The 19,951-nt window shown below is 34.0% G+C and overlaps 1 protein-coding gene and 1 long non-coding RNA gene across 2 annotated transcripts in view; both read left to right on the forward strand.

The window, feature by feature from the left end:
• The window catches only part of LOC134790059 (uncharacterized), a 509,644-nt gene that overhangs the window by 293,971 nt on the left and 195,722 nt on the right, over positions 1-19,951 (forward strand). The gene's annotated exons all lie outside the window — the stretch shown is intronic.
• The window catches only part of LOC134790036 (myrosinase 1-like), a 27,898-nt gene continuing 7,947 nt past the window's right edge, over positions 1-19,951 (forward strand). Inside the window, exon 1 of the mRNA XM_063760791.1 lies at positions 1-260. Coding sequence (XP_063616861.1) covers positions 223-260 — 38 coding nt within the window. The 5' untranslated portion in view covers positions 1-222. The remainder of the gene's footprint in view (positions 261-19,951) is intronic.

The raw sequence follows: 19,951 nt of genomic DNA on the forward strand, positions 1-19,951 counted from the left end.
TCGCGCAGGCTGGCCGCGCGTACTACACGTACCTACCTTTTGTCTGACCTTCCGCTCGATCGAGACTCGAGACCACAATCACTCACTTAACGCTCAATGGTCCTTTCCTACAATTACATGCAATAATGTAAATTAGCCAGTTTAAACTTAGTCAATATTTTTTCAAGTGATAGTAAAGTGATACTGTAAATATTAGTTTAGTAACTAGTGAAGATTTGTAAAATGAAGCTTATAGTTTTTGCGGTTTTAATATGTAAAGGGTAAGTTACGATTAAAAGTTTTTCTGCGTTTGATACTCGCACTGTATAATTTAGTGAACTCCTATAACTTAATTAGGAAATCAAAACCTAATTCATTAATAAGTTCACTTAGGTATAATATTATGTCATAAGTAATTCTTAATAATAATTATTCGGATACCTATTAGATTGTTTTTTCAATATAGAGCTACAAAATATTTAGTCGGTTATTCGAAATTAATCACCAATCTATCATATCCTAATAAATGGACGACATAATAAAAAAGTCATAGTTAGACCAGGGGGCCGATTTTTGAAATTCGACCGCTTGATTTCGTGTATTTCGTTCAATAATATCTCCACTACTAGGCATTTAAATTCTACTAATAGAATTGAAAACGAGTGGTCAATACCACTAGATTCCAAATTTTTATCGCTCGTATTTCAAAAATTAGTATATCGCTGTTTTCCACCGATTTCCGAGTGACGAAATCGAGCGATCGAATTTCAAAAATCGGCCCCCAGGTACATTACTAGTAATTACTTTAAAAATATACGGTAAAATTTATGAAAGTACCTATATACTAATAAATACTTAGATAACTTTTTTGTAGTATGAGTGGTTTTAAAGCAAAATGATGATCATCAAATTCGACATATAGGTACTACTAGTTAAGTATGTATTAGGTACTTATAGCGAATTCAAGCTCTGCTGATCATTCGTGTACCTAAGCTGCTTTTTTTTGCCAATTGGCAAACATGAAGTGTATTTTTATCCTACCACTCGAAAGGTTATGAATTAAGCAATCAACCTATGTTGCATGTTTGTGTCCTTTTTGCGTAACTTCCACTATAACTACTGAATGAGATTTTGATGATTTTGAAAATGAAAAATTCAATATGTATGAAATATTTTAGTCAGGTTATATTGGTAGTTATTTACGATACAAGTGTGGAAAAGAGGAAATTCGAAACGAGTGGCGAATTACCTATTCGCACGTGTATCGTACAACGTTTTACAGTACATATGGCCCTTTAAACATTTGACATACGCACGAAAAGCTATGCTATTTTACGCACTAGTGCGGGAAAATAGGACCATATGTACTGTAATAGTACATTTCGATGCTAGTGCGGAAGGTATGTCATTACTTCACGAGTACCGAGATATCTTGCCACGAGCCGCAGGCGAGTGGGAAGACTCGGGACGAGTGAAGAATGACATTTCCGCACGTGTATCGAACGACGTTTTTTAATACAGTTGCGAAAAAATAAGTAAAACATTGTTAATCGTACACTAAACAAAAGTGGTAACAGTGACAGCTCGCTTAGACGTCGTCTTTAAGTATATTATATCTATGGGCGTTTGGCAGCTATTCCGTTCCATTCAGACACCTTATTAAGAACAGAATTTTCAATATTCAATATTAAAAAATAAACGTGTTATAATGATGAAGAGGTAAGTATTAAAATATGAAATATGTATATTTTTCATATTCTTACATTAACAGTAGGTTTTTATGCTGATTACGACGTTTAAAGGAAACTAATATTAACACTCATCAATAAGTAGTCGTGAATTGGAACAAGTATAAATTTAAAAAAATTGGAAAAGTAAAAAGCACTAGTTCGAGATAACCAACTTTCCGCACGCTAAACAGCTACGTAAAGTAGCACTTTTTGAGCAACTGTATTAAAAAAGCTTTTAAACTTATTGCTTGCCTGAAAAAAACAATTGCATGAACGCGACGCCAGACAGTACCTAATTTTAAACTTATCACTTTCTATTATATCTCGATTATCATTCTGTACCTATATTTAAACACTTGTATCGGTGAATTGGTTCTTATCTTATTATTTTGTTCGATATTGTCTTAGATAAAAGATTTAGAGCCGACAACATTTTTGAAATTACTTATTAATATATAACCGTCATAATATTTGATAGTTACTTCACCTTGAAATCTTCAAACCAACGAAACTAAAAAAACCCTGCCAGGGGTATATTGGACGAACCCGTGTAGGCCTGTAGGGTTCCGTACGTATTTGCCTGTCCGTCACAATAGCCAGACTGCCTATTTTAAGGACTGGCCCTACGGACAATAAGAATGGGGCGTGAATGGTGCCAGTACAGCGGTGTGACACCGCTACAACGCGATTGATTGATAACTTCGCATCACGCTCGCGATTAATCGCAACTAGTTGCGTTAGACTGCACGATTGGCTCGAATTCGTGAGTGACACCGCTGAACTATACCATTTTTAGTGCCCGTAAGGCCCGTCCCAAGATATTATACGTCAATACATTATTAATGTATCATGCGTTGTATTGAAAATAAAAGAAACTTTAGCAAAAATTTTCTCATTTAGTTATTGTGGCGCCCCTTATTGCGAATGTTTCTTAGTAGGTAGGCAATAGGCAAGTAGGTAGGTATACATTACTCTGTTTCATGTGAAAGTTTTTACTCGTATTTTTAAGTGCATTGCCAGTATTGTACGAGTAACAAAGGCAATGGCGAGCTCCGAAAGTCATGAAATGAATGGTTATTAGTTATTTGTACAACAAGAGATCAAAGTTTGATATTTCTTCGTGTGCTTATTTTGAGTCCCGTGCAAGCGAAAGATTCTATAATACCGCTACGCTCGTGAATCTAATTTAGAATCTTGAGCGTAGTAAGGGATTCAAAAGCGCACGAGATGTAAATAACTTTGATCTCGTGTAGTACACAAAATTTTTCACCCTAAGCAGTGAGAACATACCTAGAGGGACAGAGATAATAGAACCCAAGTATATCGAACTTGTATTAGACCCCGCATGTTGAAATGACATTTGACTATAAAGGTCACTTGAATGTCATTTTGTCTCACTCAGTGAGCAAAATCGCATTTTGCTCACTGAGTGAGACAAAATGACACAGTGAGCAAAATCGCATTTTGCTCACTGTTTTTAAGAAGCAAAGTACCCTTGTTCGAGCTGCTGAGGTGAAAACTTATTTACTACCTATATGGACAGTCGTTCCATAAAATAACGTCATCTATTGTGTGACGATTGACATACTGTTGAGTAAGTAGGTATGTACCTTTTCAGTTATCTTCGTATCTTTTAATTTACCTATGAATAAATTCATACCAGTCTATTGGTTCAGCAAGTACCATCTTTCTTTATTACGCTAATCATCAATGTGAAGACCGTCTTACCCTCCGCCTGTATATCCGTAATGTCACATAAGTACATTTTATATAAGTATACTTAGTTTAATTACTAAGGATTCTTTTTAATTGATTTCTTTTTAATTTTGATAAAAAAAAAACATAATTTTCGGAAATAATTTATAATAAGTAATAAAATTGTACCTAATTTATAAAAAGTAATTTAAAAAAACGTCTTTTCTACTTTATAAATTGAGTTCATTAAAGTGAGTTGAATTTAGAAATTAAATTGATATAGTGGTTGAAGAATACATTTTTTTTTAATAAATTCGTGTTGTACGGGTGTTTTTGAGTACCTAACTGCTGAAAAACTACCTTCTTTAATGAATTGTTTTAAGGGTCGCGTGAATGAATATAATTATTGTCGTTTTTCGTTACTGTACGACACGTACTACGTACTTGATTAAATTATGCAAATACACATATATTTAGTTTGTACCAACTATGTAATAGGCTCTTGAGGACTAACTAGCGACCAATATTTTGTTTGAGATATTTTTTATAAGTATTTAATTTGCATACAATTATAATATATAACTACTTCGTGCACTCGTGTACCATATTTGCGCCATTTATATGTTTATAGCCCCGCTGTTGATGGTTATCTAAAATAATATAATTTTAATAGGTTACCTATACATATATATTAAAGTTTTAAAAATAAAATGCGCAGGCCAATTCGCAATACGCATAATGTCAAGGTCACTTTGCTATTTGAACCCGCGTAGTTTTTTATGAGTTTATCTTAGTGGGACAAAATGGATAAATCTTTTGTTGTTTATTTTTGGGCACCAAGAGTTCATTCAATACATATCTCCCGTCCCGTGACCCAGATGAGACGTTGCTAATTCTCTGGTGTGTAGGCAAAGGTCGAAGTCAAATGTAGAACAAACCCAAGTTTGGTGATAGGCATCTGGTAATAAACTTGACCTGGTCTCGAACCTTATATCAAGTTAGTAGGTACGTAATAAGTTTATTTTCTAAGATGAAGAAGTACCTATACCTATTTTCGAATAAAATCTTAATTCTAAAATCTATCTAATAATCTATCTTTTCAAATTTTTATCTGAAATCTACCCGGTCATATACCCGGTCATATATGACCGGGTTGATTTTAGATGAAAATCGGTTAATCTAACTAGGCAACCATGGACTGAACCAATGTTTTAATAAGGCAACCTATTACAGTCAGCTTATATATTAAAATAAGCTTTCGTTTAATATAATATGCGATTAAATAACGAAAAAATTAAAATAAAATATATTTTTTTCTATCCGTACGCAATTTTATTAGCTATTTGCAATGTGTCTATGTGAATATTATCTATCATTTATTTCTTATCACAAAATAAATAACAATAAAGGGTAGATAATTAGTACATTACGATACAAGTGCGAAAAATAGGAAATTCGCAACGAGTGGCGATAAATTAAAACACGACCGAAGGGATACGAGTTGCGAATTACCTATTCACACATGTATCGTACAACGTTTTATAGTAGTACCTACATATGCTTAAATTTTCGACATAGTTGCGTAATGAGCTTATTATCGCACTAGTGCGGTAAAGTAGCACCATGTGTACTGTAAAAATTATAACGTCTCTATAACGTAGGTAACCTAATAACAGTAATAACAGTGCAAACCAGAAAATATATCTATTCGAAAAAATATGAATATTTTTTATCTTTGTATAATTTGTCATGGTAATAACAAGAACAACCGTTCTAATAGTTTACGATTGCACGTGCAGCTTACTGTTGAGTTGACGCCATTTTCATGAGTAAATTACATTTTAGAAAACGCACGTTACTATGGATGATATAGGCGACATTGAAAATGTTATACATATGATAATGATGATGATGGTACAATACATATAAGCAACTATGCAAGTATTGTACCGAAATTTGCTTTAACTACTTTGTACTAAGTAAAGCTTTCTTAGATAAATAATTATTTCAGCAGGATGATAATTAAATAAATAATAAGATTTCATCCTTATTAAGATTAGGTCGAAAACTCTTCTTTTCACAGCAGTGTAAGCCAGAACGACAAAACCGTTAATCGTTATCAATAAAATAATAATAATGCTTAGGTACCAGTGGCGGCGCGTCAAACATATCCATAGGCAAGCCGGGGCTAATTTGGCTTACATATTTCCTTTACAACTGTACTCAAATGTCCAAAAAATGGCAAGCCGGTGGGAATCGGCTTTTATGGACGCGCCGCCACTTAAGACTTACTTGTACTTATTGCATTTCCGCCCCACCATCATGCATTACAATTTTATTTATGACATCTATGTTACCTATATCCTTGTTCTTTACATGTACTCAAATAATATGTTCAAATTGTTATTTGTCTTGATAATTCTAATTGTTTTGATAAGTTAATCAGTGACTGGTTTAAGAAAACATTAATTAATCTAATAATGAGTGAACTATATTTCAAAATTAATAATACATAATAGAGTCTGTTCTCAATGAAAACTAACTTTGAACTTTAATTGATTTCGTGTTTACTAGTTCTAAAGATAAAGAGCTAACTAAACAAATGTTACAAAACCACAAAACCTACCTATAGCGAGCTGCAATTATTGGGCAAAATTTGAAAGTCAAGTTACTTGTTTATTTAGTCGTATGGCATTAATACAATTCATGGTCGCTATACAAATTAATATCTAGATTCTTCACCCAATGGGCTGCGTTTTCGCTTAGCTTAAGTAAATCCAGAGGATTTCCAGTTCAAGTTACTAGATCAAGAAGTAGGATATCATTTGAAAGAGCTTGAGTTGTACATTACAGAGTAGTTGTAGAGTACAGTAAAAAACAATTTCACATAGTTACTTACGCGTCGGGGCCAAATTCGCTATAAGCATTAATTGCTAGGTAAGAAGTGGTCCAGTAAAAAGTAGCAGTGAATTATATGGTATATTTTTTTTGCTAATAATGAAGCAGTTTTTTTTTGTAATTTAGTTAATTATACTATAAAGTAAAAATATAAAAATAAAATAATATCGATAAATGTGAAATTGTTTGAGTTTTCTCATTTTTATTGCAATGTACTTTGTAACTTTTTGAACAGTACAATTTGATAATATTTGTTGACCGTTTTCTACAACGCCACAAATGAAGTTCCAGTTTCATAACTTTTTTGATGCTTTTAAGAACATCATCTAACGAATAAGCTATTCCAATAAACTGGGATTTATCTTGGGTAGTTAGGAAGTCTCTCCAATCTAACCTCTGACAGAGGTTTTTCTATGGAAGACAAATCTCTGAAAAAATGGCAAATATACAAAAGTAGAAATTCCATGAAACTACCACAACGTGAAGTCAAACAAAAAAAGGTTTTATATAGAACGAAAAATAATTTGATAATGTATTAATTCGCTTATCAAACTTTTAGAAAAAACGATGTGTATGAGAAATACCTTATAATTTCCTTCAAAAGACACTGTTCAAAAAGTGTCATGAGAGATGTAATATAAAACGCGAAAACTCTAATTCACCCTTTTGTATTAAATACGAGTGTATTTAATTGTAAAGAATAGTATCTACAGATCACTATAGAAATGAACTGCTTACAAATTATTACAAAATAAAAATCCACATAATGTGCTGCTACTTTTTTCCGGACCACTCCTTATAGCAGGTAACAATTCTAAGTGTCGATAAAATTTGCAAATAAAAAGTACATACTTATCGATAAATAATTCATAAATCACCTTGACTGATTAAATTAGTTAAAACACGCCACTTGGTTTCAATTATATGAAAAATGAGGTTAACTTCATGTAATTCTATAGAATTATGCTTCTATTAGTGATTAATGACATTGGTGTGATTCGAAGGTAATTACAATAATACGATCGATCGTACGATCAGCCTTATAAGTTGCTGGACCCTTTAATATTTTGTAAATTTTAGGGTTCCGTTTTCAGCTAAGAAACACTTACAGTTCTGCCATGTCCGTCTATTTATATGTTTGTTCGTCTCTCCACAACTCAAGTCTTTACCTCTAGATACTTCCCCTCTAGTCCAACGATTCTTGAGTTTGAAATCTGTGTCTTCTAATCTAACCAGGGACCGTACTTACAACCGGTTTTAATAAATACCCATTGACGTATTATATCTATGGACTGGCCTTACGGGCACTAAAAATGGTACTAGTTCAGCGGTGTGACTCACCAATTCGAGCCAATCGCGCAGCCTAACGCAGCTAGTTGCGACCAATCGCGCGCGTGATGCGAACTCATCAACCAATCACGTGCGTGATGCGAACTCATCAACCAATCGCGTTGTAGCGGTGTCACACCGCTGTACTGTAGGGTGGAGCGAAATCCAAAATTCTTGAATATAGCAATGGAACCTCTCTAAAAGGATGTCTAATTTTTTATTATTTAAGGGAAAAAAAATAAAAAAAATATTGGTATATACTTTTAGCCATCTACCATTCGATTATACAGTGAAACCTGGTTAAGTGGGACCTGGATAAGTGAGAAACCTCTATAGCTGGGACTCATGGTGCGGTCCCGACACTTTAACACTGAATTACCTCTGTTAGTGGGATTAAACGAACCTCTATATCTGGGATTAGTTGTTGTGATTTTATAGTCACATTTACCTCTATAATTGAGACAGAGAGTGTATTTTACCTCTTTTACTGAGACTATATTTATAAAATTACATTTTCCTAATTGTTTTTTTAGAATTTTATACGAATTACCTCTGTATCTGAGATAACGTCAATCTATGACCTCTCTAACTTGGACTTTATTGATCTATTTCAGTATTCTTACTAACTCTTAGTCTATCCACAAATTCCGCATTTGCTTAATTGTGTCTAAACGACTTCAAGTTCCATTTAGTTACTTTATGTAGTTAAAACTATCGAAACGAAAGCTGAAATGTTAGGTGAAAAGTAACAAGAATATACAAATTTTCGTTTAATTAATTTCTAAGACGCAATGAAGTCCGTATCAAATCTAATTGAAAAAAATCTATCCTTTGGAAAATCATTCAAAATAAATTCAAAGAAATATTTAAACAGACTTAAAAAATATTTAGGGACAAGGATTATTTTACCTAAACATTTAAATATAATTACAAAATACCTTATTAACCACCTCTATAACTGAGATCTATCCTCTATTCTCACCTCTATTAATGGGACCCCTCTGTAAATGAGACAGAAATTTATTTGTACCTGGCTAACTGAGAGCCTGGGTAAGTGGAATACCTCTTTAAGTGAGACAAATCTGCTCGTCCCTTGAAGTCTCACTTATCCAGGTTTCACTGTATATAGCAATATATGTATATTTTTAATACATTTAATTTATGCTTATTTTTTTCATAACAAGTTTTATTCATTTAATAACATCTTTTTCTTACAGATATACTCGATTCCTATGCTTATTTTTGTTTATAACGTATATTTTTATGACTCGGTAAAACCACGTAAATAGGGGTTTTATGGTAAATGCCCTTTAACCCGGATATTGTGCACAAATTGGAGTTTACAACCCATAAGAGAATCGTGAAAACTATTTTGAACATGATAAGATAATAAAAAGAATACTAGTATAAGTATATATATGCATAATATACGTCTGAACATGACCCAAAAAGGGCGTAAGCGACGCCGAAGGGCGAAATTTGACGCTTATTTAAACATATAAGTAACCCTTTTTTTGCAGTAAAATGATACTTTTCGTAATCAATAACATCGTTACTTTGACACAAGAATGTCTAAAAAAAATAACCCATATATTTTTTTACACTGTAGCATTTTCCTTGTTTTGCATGAAATTGCTGTTTAATATGACATTTTGAAATTATATTATTTCATAAAAATTGAAAAATGCACTAAAATTTTGGTAATAACTTATTATACGCTTATTAAGTATTATATAATTTCAATAAAATGTACACATATTAGTGAAATAGTATTTTTTAATAATTGATGAAAATTTACCTTTATTAATTTCTTTAGTGGCTGAGTAGAGGGTTAAAACTAGTGTTGATTTTGAAACTTGATATAATCACTATAATCTAGTATTCAAGTAGTTTCAAGTAGTTTATTTGCATTCATGTTGTACATAAGATCTTATGAAATAAAAGTTTCAAACATGAGCCCCGTTAGGGCATGGCAATTCTTATGAGTAACTTAAGCTAACTTAAACTAATGTGTTTTTTTACACTAGGTAACAACTGTAACAAGCTTATTAGTCATTTTACAGAAAAATGACATTTTATAGTTTGTCATTTAAATATTCATTCACAGAATAATAGGTTTTTGTTATAAGCATTTGTTTAAGTTTATTTGAAAAAACACTTTCTTTTTCTTCTTTTTTAATTTCTTCAGGTAATTTATTATATAATTTTATCGACATTTTTAATCTACATGACAAACTGCAACTTTTGGTACCGGTTCCACATTGATAATCAAATTTTATTTTTTTTCCATACAACGACGCTCCACCCTACTGTACTGGCCCCATTCTTATTGCCCGTAAGGCCAGTCCTGAGATTTTATACGTCAATGTAAATACCTCTATAAAAACTAGAAGTTCTAACAATCAGAAATATCTTAATGACGGATATGCGCAAAAGATTATCAACGGTTTGTTAGATTTGGGAGACATTTGAGTCGCTAAACTTCAAACTCGGGTAAATCCATATTTCACATCATGTGATTTTGGTATTAAGAAAAGGTGATAGGGTAGATATTTGCTTTGAGGGTCGAATGGATTTACCCGAGTTTGAAGTTAAGCGACACATTTATTTAATAACGCCATAGTGTTTAGCGACTTAGTACTCTTCGGAGACCGACTGTACCCAGGAATGTGATCGATCAATCAAGAATGTATTACGTCTATACCTAGCTTGGACACTTTAGTTCGGAAAACCATGCGAATTACTGGGTAAAAATGTAAACAAAATATATTTACCCTTTACATCTAAGTTAGGTATATGGAATATAATTTGGTTCCATTTAGAGATGGGTAACTACCCGGGTAAATACCCGAGAGCGGGTATTTACCCGGTAAATACCCGATATTTACCTACCCGCGGGTAAATACGCGGGTATTTTCGTTTTTCTTCTAAATTTGATGTGTTTAATGGTATGTGAGTATATATAAGTTTAATTTAAGTATTTTTTATAATGTTACATAAAATGTATGTTCAAACTAATTACGAAAAGGTTGCTATGAGGTGAAGTTCGATTTTAACATATCAGTCCAATTATAAAAATCGTGTAAAATCATTCCCTGGCTTCCGGAAATGTTTTAAAATGCTTTTAATATACATTAGAAAGATGAAAATAAAGAATACTTATGAATGATAATAAAAAAAAATTGTGCAGCTGCAGTATGCCAACTTGTGAAGCTTATAAGTCAAACACAGTTAGTTTTAGGACAAAAATGTAGAACCTTTTTTGTAGAAAATTATGTTTACTTTAGTTTGTACATACAACACTTTTCGATATTAATGACAGATTCCAAGAAATATGAAAAAGTTCACTTTTGCCCCCCTCCCCCCAACCACACCCCTCGCCGACCGAAGTTGGAATGTGTATTATCAACGTATAAGTACGATAATTTACTCAAGTCTAAAAAAAAACTCTTATGACGGCCTTTTTTAAATATTTATCAAGATTGTACTAAAAATTCCTTAGTTACAGTTACAACTGCAACTGCAACTAAACCATTTCATTTTAAATGACACAATAATTACAGCCATTAACTCGGTTTATATCTCCACTTTAACACAAATCGACATGTGCAACAAGAAATGAATCTACCCGTCCATTTGGGTAGATACGGATAAATACCGGGTAGGTGGGTATTTACCGGGTATTTACCTGGGTGGGTAAATTGGGTAAATACCCGCGACCCATCTCTGGTTCCATTTTTAAGTGATAGGATGTGTAGCTTCACATTTGCAACGTTTGGCCCAACACAGGCTCATCATAACTCAACAGCTACTGGACCGATCATGTTCGCTATAGGTAGTTTTCATTGAAAGTATTTATTAAGCTTATGTTTCATTATTTTTTTCATATTTTTTCGACCCATGGTTCAAAAGTAGTAACGATCACGGAGCAAAGCGAAGACAGACATGGCGAAACTATAAGAGTTTCTAGGTGACTACGAAACCCTAAAAACGTGAGTGATTTTTGTAAAAACGTAAGTAGAATAGAGACTAGAGAACGTTTATTCGTGGCATAATAAATGAACAGATTTTTGTAATTATGCCCTATGTAGTTACTAGAGTTGACAGTTGATTAGGGGGCTTATTCGACTCGACAGTGATGTAGCTAACAATAGTGGACAACAACAATAGGTACACCAATAACACTAAATTCAATATAGGTAGGTACCTATGTAGATAACAATATGGCCGCCGGGTCATAACGGAACTGTGACGAGTTGTGTCCTACGACCGACTTTACTATGTATTAAGTTTGTAACATTGACAAACTAGTAAGTTTATGACCTTATGGATAATGATATTGATGTATTTACCTACCTACTCATATAAATATCAAAAAAATAACGAATTTCGCGAATTTTTGGAAGGACATTCGCAATTTCCACCTGACAAAATGTGCTCAATGAAGTGATAATATGTGAGTCAAATTACTTTTCTTGTTTACAACAAGTGTACATAGTGCACGGATTACTTAGCTTGAGATTTTAATTGTGGTTATAACAGTGTAAGTAATTAGAAGATTAGTCTGTTGATTCTGAGTGGAGCGCATAAGCTTGTGGTTATCAATTAAATAAAACCTGTATTTTAAGTAAATGTCGTAATAACAAATATGCGTAGTGCTACAAATAACGACTCTGTTTCACATCGTAAATCTAATCTATTAATTACTACACACTACACAGTGTATATTTTTTACACTGCATCCCATGTGAATTCCACGTAAGTATTTAAGACATTTACGGACAATGTTGCTTGCAGTCAGAAATGGAATAACTTTAAAACGTCAGTCCACTGTGTGGCGTAGGAACTAGGTATTTTTGTATGGAAATGAATAGGGATCTATAGTTCGTTTTTTTAGCATTAGAAAGAAGGTAAGCGATCTTGACATGTCTTTTAATTGAAAAACGCTTTTTAAAAATAAGGAACTATTACTAATGAAAGTAGAAGAATATAAATGATCGTATTAGATTCATAATTGTTACATATTTGCCGAGACTTATTTTTAAAACGTGTTTTTCAATTAAAATACATGTCAAGATTGTTTACCTTTTTTCTAACGCTAAAAAAAACGAACTATGATTATGTCGTATCCGTGACTCATATTTTCGATCGATTTCGATCGGGCGAAGAAAAGTTAACTAGAAACACACTTCTGTCATATAATGTTGAAATATCTGGGAGACCGAGCATGATTTTTGGATGATTTTAGGGGAGGGGGGGTCCAAAATTGGCAAAAATCGATGACGTAATTTATGGACAGCCCCCTAGATTGCTCTTTCTCTGATTTTTCGCCCTCGAAAATCTCCATATAGTGTCAATAGCTGTCCATAGTGTGCATTTGTATTTTAAATTATACAGGGTGTCCCTAGCCATTGGACAAAGCCGAAATGTACATATGCATTAGGGTATTTAGAACCAGTATACAAAGTATCATAACAATCGGTGTAGGGGTTACGAAGAAATTAACAAATTACGATTTTTTTACTTTGGAGCAACCTGTATGTGTTAGTAGCTCCTGACTCTCCTGAGGTAATAAATAGTATTGAAACCTTCTTCGACCGTTTTGATTATCTTCTTTATTTATGATATTAATAAGATTCTGACTTTTGACAAATATCATAATTGCCGCACATTTTCAAACAAATTGTCAAAAGCACTGCTAATGATTAATACAGTATGATTATTTTTGTTGTCGATTATTGGAAATAACTTTTGTTTGATAATTAATTTTTTTATCTTTTGTTCTAATTCAAAAAAATATTACCGTTAGAGCATTTCTGAGAACTAACCCTACGTGGGATTTCAGGGTTTGTCCAATGGTTACGGTCACCTTGTATACCAAGATTGAGTGTTATTCAGAGTAGGTAGTTATTTCTTATTTCCTTAGTTGCGTAGTACGCAAAACGCCAGGCAGCGAAGGTTTTCCTAAAGGACCACCATTGTTATTCAGTATAAGTAGTGCCATTGACATACTTTTATAAGGATTTACAATTCCCACAAGCAAAATAAAATTGAAAAACTGAAGGTATTCATTAATATTGCGTTGTAGTAGAGTCTGTAAATTTTAAGGCTGCTGTCTTTACTCCTCCTTTTGGCTTAAAAATGTGTTGTCATGTCCGTTTATTCAAACTCATCAGTTATTTTTACCCCTACATAATATATTTTAGTATTTAAATTAATATGAATACAAAAGAAAAGTCATTTTAACTCGTTTACCTTTTAAATTTTCACATAGCAGAATGGATGAACGAGGTTTACCTTATCTTATAATTTCGCGCGCCCTTGGATACTCTTCGACCCATAGGGATCGTTTGTGCAATTAGGTACCCCCTTGATTGAGTTTTAATTACAGTCATCGTCTTGTCAATAAACAATAATTGAATTAAATTAGAAACGAAGTGCATTTTATAAGCCGCTACTTAGTTTCGCAGACATAAATTACCTTAAAGTATGTTAGGTGTACTTCATACATGTCACAAAATGTAAAGTAAAATAATCAAGTCCCATAATTACTTTTTGTCGTTGATCAATATTTCTAATTTCATACTCAGACAAATGATTGATTAGTGTTGCAATAAAAAATGTAACACGACACAATAAACCTCTACTATTTATGTAACTACACTAACTACTCACAGTTGGTTGATTGACAAGCAAATTAACTTTTTGGCAAACATGTTCGCTGTGGCGTGATTGCAAATATTGCAATCTATGCTAAAGTTGAAAGCTCTAGACGATCTACTTTCTCCTAGAACAGACAAATCAATTTAAAAATTGTATGTAATTTGAAAAGGAAAAAAAGCTTACACAGGTTCTAAAACAAGGTCTTACTTTGATAAGGTTTTAATAAATTGAAATTGTAGCTACTATATTGTAAATATTTATTTACCCTTTCTTTGATCAGGTTATTTAAAAACTATTTGTCTCTGAAATTTGTATTGTATTTATTCTAATCCAATTATTTTTTTTATAAATATAACCGTTCTCATATAAAAAAATAAAATGTAGGGAAGGAGAGCGGAAAACTATTTAACGACTTCAGTCCAAATGGGTATCATTATTTGCTTTCAGCCGAATTAGCTAGTAGGTATACCTATAAGTACATCTGTATTTAATTCCCGCCGTAGGTATATCGTCAAATAAGTCCGCCAGACAGATCTGACTGACACATCTTTACGCATATCTCTGGATATATACATGGACATCCATACTTCAGAAATTTGTTAAAGGAGTCGTAAGTATTATTAATTATATATCAGAACCAGCAATACCTAAATATTAAAATAAAAACTTGGTGTACCTATACAGACCTAAGCACGGGCCAGTATCGTGATCATAGAATTATCACAAAAAGATTTATAAAAACTGTACTTTTTCATCTGATACTAAATGAATATGCATATAAAATACCTCAGCAAAAACTTGTTCTAGACTCAAAACTCGAGTTGAATTCCTATATTAGCATTCTGTAGGTATAGAGGAGAATTAAAAATAGGTTCACAGGGAGTGAAAGAGGCTATTTACTAGCTTGTTGCAAACTGGCCAAGCCGCACCGCAGGCTGCACAAATAGCTTGCTTTACAAATAAATAAACCATTAAATTAGAGATGGGCCGAATATTCGGTTATATTCGGTATTCGGCATATTTTTTAATGTTCGTATTTGGCCGAATAGTTCGGTTCGAACTGCCGAATATTTACCGAATAAACAAATTCTTTTTTTAAGGGCTTTCGCTAGCTGGCACGGGTGCACTTCGCGGCCAGGCATGAGACGGTTCCGTTTCTTTTCCTAAACATTCCCGGCCGGTCCAGAGGGGAAGGGTCAAAAACACGTGCGGCGGAGTGCAGATCCGTATGAACTTGTTTTCGGCGTTGTAGGCAGTTATAGCCTAACCGAACATTCGGCCAAATATTCGTATTCGGCAAAGTCCATATTCGGCCCATCTCTATTTTAAATTGTGTAGGTATGTATGTCCTAAAAGAGTAACACTCCAATCAAGTATACTGGGTACCTACGAATGAATTTGTTATACCTAAGCGACGAGTATTCTGTTCCTTTATAGGCTGAAGAAGTAGTTAAAAAGTAGTGATTTTGTTCGTAGATTCAATATTCTGCGGCACCTAAGTATATTCACGGCAATTTATTTCCAAAGGAGTAGTTCGGGGACAGTTGGGTTCAAAACAGGGCATGACATGAAATACGATTTTTCTTCTCGACAATACATAGGTAGCCATCTAAGTTTTGCCTGAAATTGTTTAAAAATAAAGATATCAGAGCATTTTTGGAAGAACAGTGTTTTCTGTTTGGTTTATGTGCAAAAAAATATTTCTCGTTTCCACTGATTTTATATCTGTTATTCCATCCAATATCCTACCCATACTTGGAACCTAACTGAAAAAAAAAAAAACTATAAAGAAACTTCGTCAGTCAAAATTCAGAACTAAAGGTGATGGGATGACGCACCTGTTAATTATGTCGTCTGTCGTTCATTTTCCTTAGGTTTTATCTGTAGTAAAACAAAAGAATACCTGAAAAATACATTCACCGGTCATGCTTCACTAATATTTAAAGACGTGGCTGGCTATTGACGACCGTATTTTTTTTAAAGTACCGACATAATAACGGAAACGTATTAGCTGCTCGTTCTTGGGGGGTTAAGCGTCGGCGACGTCTGATGTTAATAATTGTTTAAGTTTAGGTTCTATGTCAAGTTTAGTATCATTTTCAAGTAAATCAAAGATGTAGACATAGATTTCATCTAAATCGGTTCAGCCGTTATTGATTCCCCATACAATCTTACACCTTCCTTTTCACTTTTAAGAGATTTTTTTTTTATAAAAACTATCCTATATAACAGATATAAAATCAGAGCGGTGGTGGCCGAGTGGATATGACGTCCGACTTTCAATCCGGAGGTCGCGGGTTCAAATCCTGGTTCGTACCAATGAGTTTTTCGGAACTTATGTACGAAATATCATTTGATATTTACCACTAGCTTTTCGGTGAAGGAAAACACCGTGAGGAAACCTGCATACATCTGCGAAGAAATTCAAAGGTGTATGTGAAGTCCCCAATCCGCATTGGGCTAGCGTGGGGACTATAGCCCAAGCCCTCTCGCGCATGAGAGGAGGCCTGTGCCCAGCAGTGGGACATATATAGGCTGAAATGATGATGAATGATGATCGTATGTTCTTCTCCGGGACTCAAAATATCTCTATACCAAATTTTATCTAAACCGGTTCAGCGGTTATTGAATCCCCATACAAATTTCCACCTCCCTTTTCACACCCTTAAAGGATGATTTTTGAGATTTAAAGTAGGTTATGTTATTCCCTGGAACTCAAACTATCTCTGTACCAAATTTTAACTAAATTGGTTTAGCGGTTTAAGCGTGAAGATGAATTAAAAAAAAGTATTTTTTTCATATTTTATGTGTTTTTACTTCTGAATGGTGTCATTATGATATCAGAAATGAATTCGGCATCCCCGATTTATACGAAAACGATACCAAACTTGGCCTAGTAGCTTAAATGATATAGATATCAAGATCAAGTTGAGAGCCCCCCCCTAAAAATTTACATCAAAAATCTCGGTGGCTCCACTTCTTAAATTCATCCTTGGGTCCTAAGGACCAATCCTGCCAAAGGAAATCTCTTGTTCACGCAACGCCGTATTTTAGGCCCAGCACCATCCGCTAGTCACGTAAAATGTTTGTAGACATGTTTTGGAAGTTTAGCACATTGATTTAAACGTATTTCTTCAATTACTATTTAAATTTAGCTCATCCAAAAGCGACTTGGAGGAATTGTCATAGGTATCGTTATTCGACGCGCCAGGTATAGTGCTTATTTCTCAAATTTATCAGATACTGCCTCTGGACCTGCATTCTCCAACGTTGACAGCATTTGATAATTTAAAAATAAAATAAATATTTTACGTGCCACAAATATATAAGGGATATGATTCTGTAAAGGAATTCATCTAAAGCGAAATCCTTGGTGGAACCATGCAACACTGCATTCATGTTTTTTATATTATGCATAAAAAAACCGGGCAAGCGCGAGTCGAACTCGCGCACGAAGGGCTCCGTACCATAATGCAAAAAACGGCAAAAAAAACGGTCACCCATCCAAGTACTGACCCCGCTCGACGTTGCTTAACTTCGGTCAAAAATCACGTTTGTTGTATGGGAGCCCCACTTAAATATTTATTTTATTCTGTTTTTAGTATTTTTTGTTATAGCGGCAACAGAAATACACCATCTGTGAAAATTTCAACTGTCTAGCTATCACGGTTCGTGAGATACAGCCTGGTGACGGACGGACGGACGGACAGCGGAGTCTTGGTAATAGGGTCCCGTTTTACCCTTTGGATGCGGAACCCTAAAAACTAGCTCCGGTCCGATGGCAACAAAGTCACGCCGAATACCTAAGTTGTAAAAAAATATGGGTAGGTATAATACAGATAAGGAGGTTATTAATGTACCTATATAACTATTAGTACAGTCAGCCAAGAAAGTGGTGGTGATGGTGGTGGTGAAGTCGAAAATTGGTAGACCACTTTCTTGGCTGACCGTACATACTTAATTACTTATGCCAATTTGGAATCTGTATTGAAAATGCGGCCGAATGATATCTAGGTTTTAATTAATGTCCTCGTGTTCGTGTCATTTCGAGGCCTATAATTTTATAAGTAAGTGGTAGGTAATTATAATTATTCGTGTACTTACCTACTTATTCCATAATTCAAGCATTGATCCGTAGGTACTGTAGAGATCATGTAGAGACAGATTTTCATGACATCCAAATGGTCTTAAGTAAATTTTGTCTTCGAGTACTGATTGAAGTTTTAAATATATTCACTGTCATCCTTGACACAGATAATTAAACAGTAGAATGAGACCAGTGAGTCTCAAATGTATTTACTTATAAACAAAAAAATTGGAGCCACTCAGTCTGTCGCCTCTTATTACCTTGACAGCAAAACGTTATGTAAGTTAAGTAAGTTTGTCTACAGGGTCATTTGTAATGATTTTGACTTTGGTAAAGTTCATTGAACTCTGTTATTTGTTACTGTCTGTGTCTGTGTTAAATTTCTTGTTTGCTGCCAGTTGCTTTTAAAATAAAGTTAATTATACTATTGTATCTCAAAAATATGTAACAGATCATTAAGGTACCCGGTATAAAAATAGTATGTATTATGTTTGGTTGGTACTTAACTACTTATATTTATTGCGTTTATGAATAGTCTAGGTACGTGACAAGGAAATTAAAATACTAGAAGTTCATATTTTGATATATTTTGTGATTAATAGGTAAAACTGTTCCAAATATGATGGGGAGTCGATACATTATATATATATAAACTACCTACTTACTTCTAAGTCGAAAGAATCATACCGCTACTCTTTGAACGTATTGGCCCTCTACTCGTTCTGCTCATAAGTACATACAGCCGCCATCAGATATATCGGAGCGGTTGAGGTACTCAAAAATATCTTAAGAGCCAACGGGAGTGGTCATTTCTCCATGCAAACGTACTCCTAGTTTTCCTCCATGGTTTTTGAAGCTAGAGCAATGATTTTTTCAACACAGATTAATATTGTCAATATCTGTGTCGGTGTCGGACCGTTTTGCTTTTTTTGATATTTTTGTTTTTTAAGGCGCTAGAGCCCTTCAAAAATGGCCAAAATGGCCTAATTGACTATGCCGCAATGAGAGGCGTGGCATTCAAAACTGATATCAATTAGCCAAAAAAGCAAAACGGTCCGACACAGATAATTTCATAATCATTTAGATTTCCAAATTTGGTTACGATTGGTTAAGTTTTGGAGGAGGAAACAGAGGAGTACGAAACCTCGATTTTTGAGATTTTTACGCAGGATTTTTCGCCTTGTCCTTATCGCACTACTTTTAGGTGCCGCTTCCGTTAGCGAGACGGGTATATTTACCTAAAATATTTAAAACTCAGCTCCTGTTTCGTCTGTAGTGCCTGACAATAGAGGCGTGTTCAGATATTTGTGAGCACCTTGGCCGCTCCGATATATCTGATGGCGACTATACACTAAAGTAAGTAACAATAATAACTTCGGGTGAGATAGTGAACGCCTATTTATGTCATCCGCATGAATTATTAAATGGCTGCGTTACATTTCAACGGTTTAAATCGGTATCACCAGTTATTTTCGTTCGACGACATACCCATAAACTGTTGTAATTACCCCAATGCACCGAACTTAAACAATAAACATATGACACGCTATTATACGACGACCGTGTCGCT

Source organism: Cydia splendana, chromosome 4 (genome assembly GCF_910591565.1).
Source record: "Cydia splendana chromosome 4, ilCydSple1.2, whole genome shotgun sequence".
Classification (NCBI taxonomy): Eukaryota; Metazoa; Arthropoda; class Insecta; order Lepidoptera; family Tortricidae; genus Cydia; species Cydia splendana.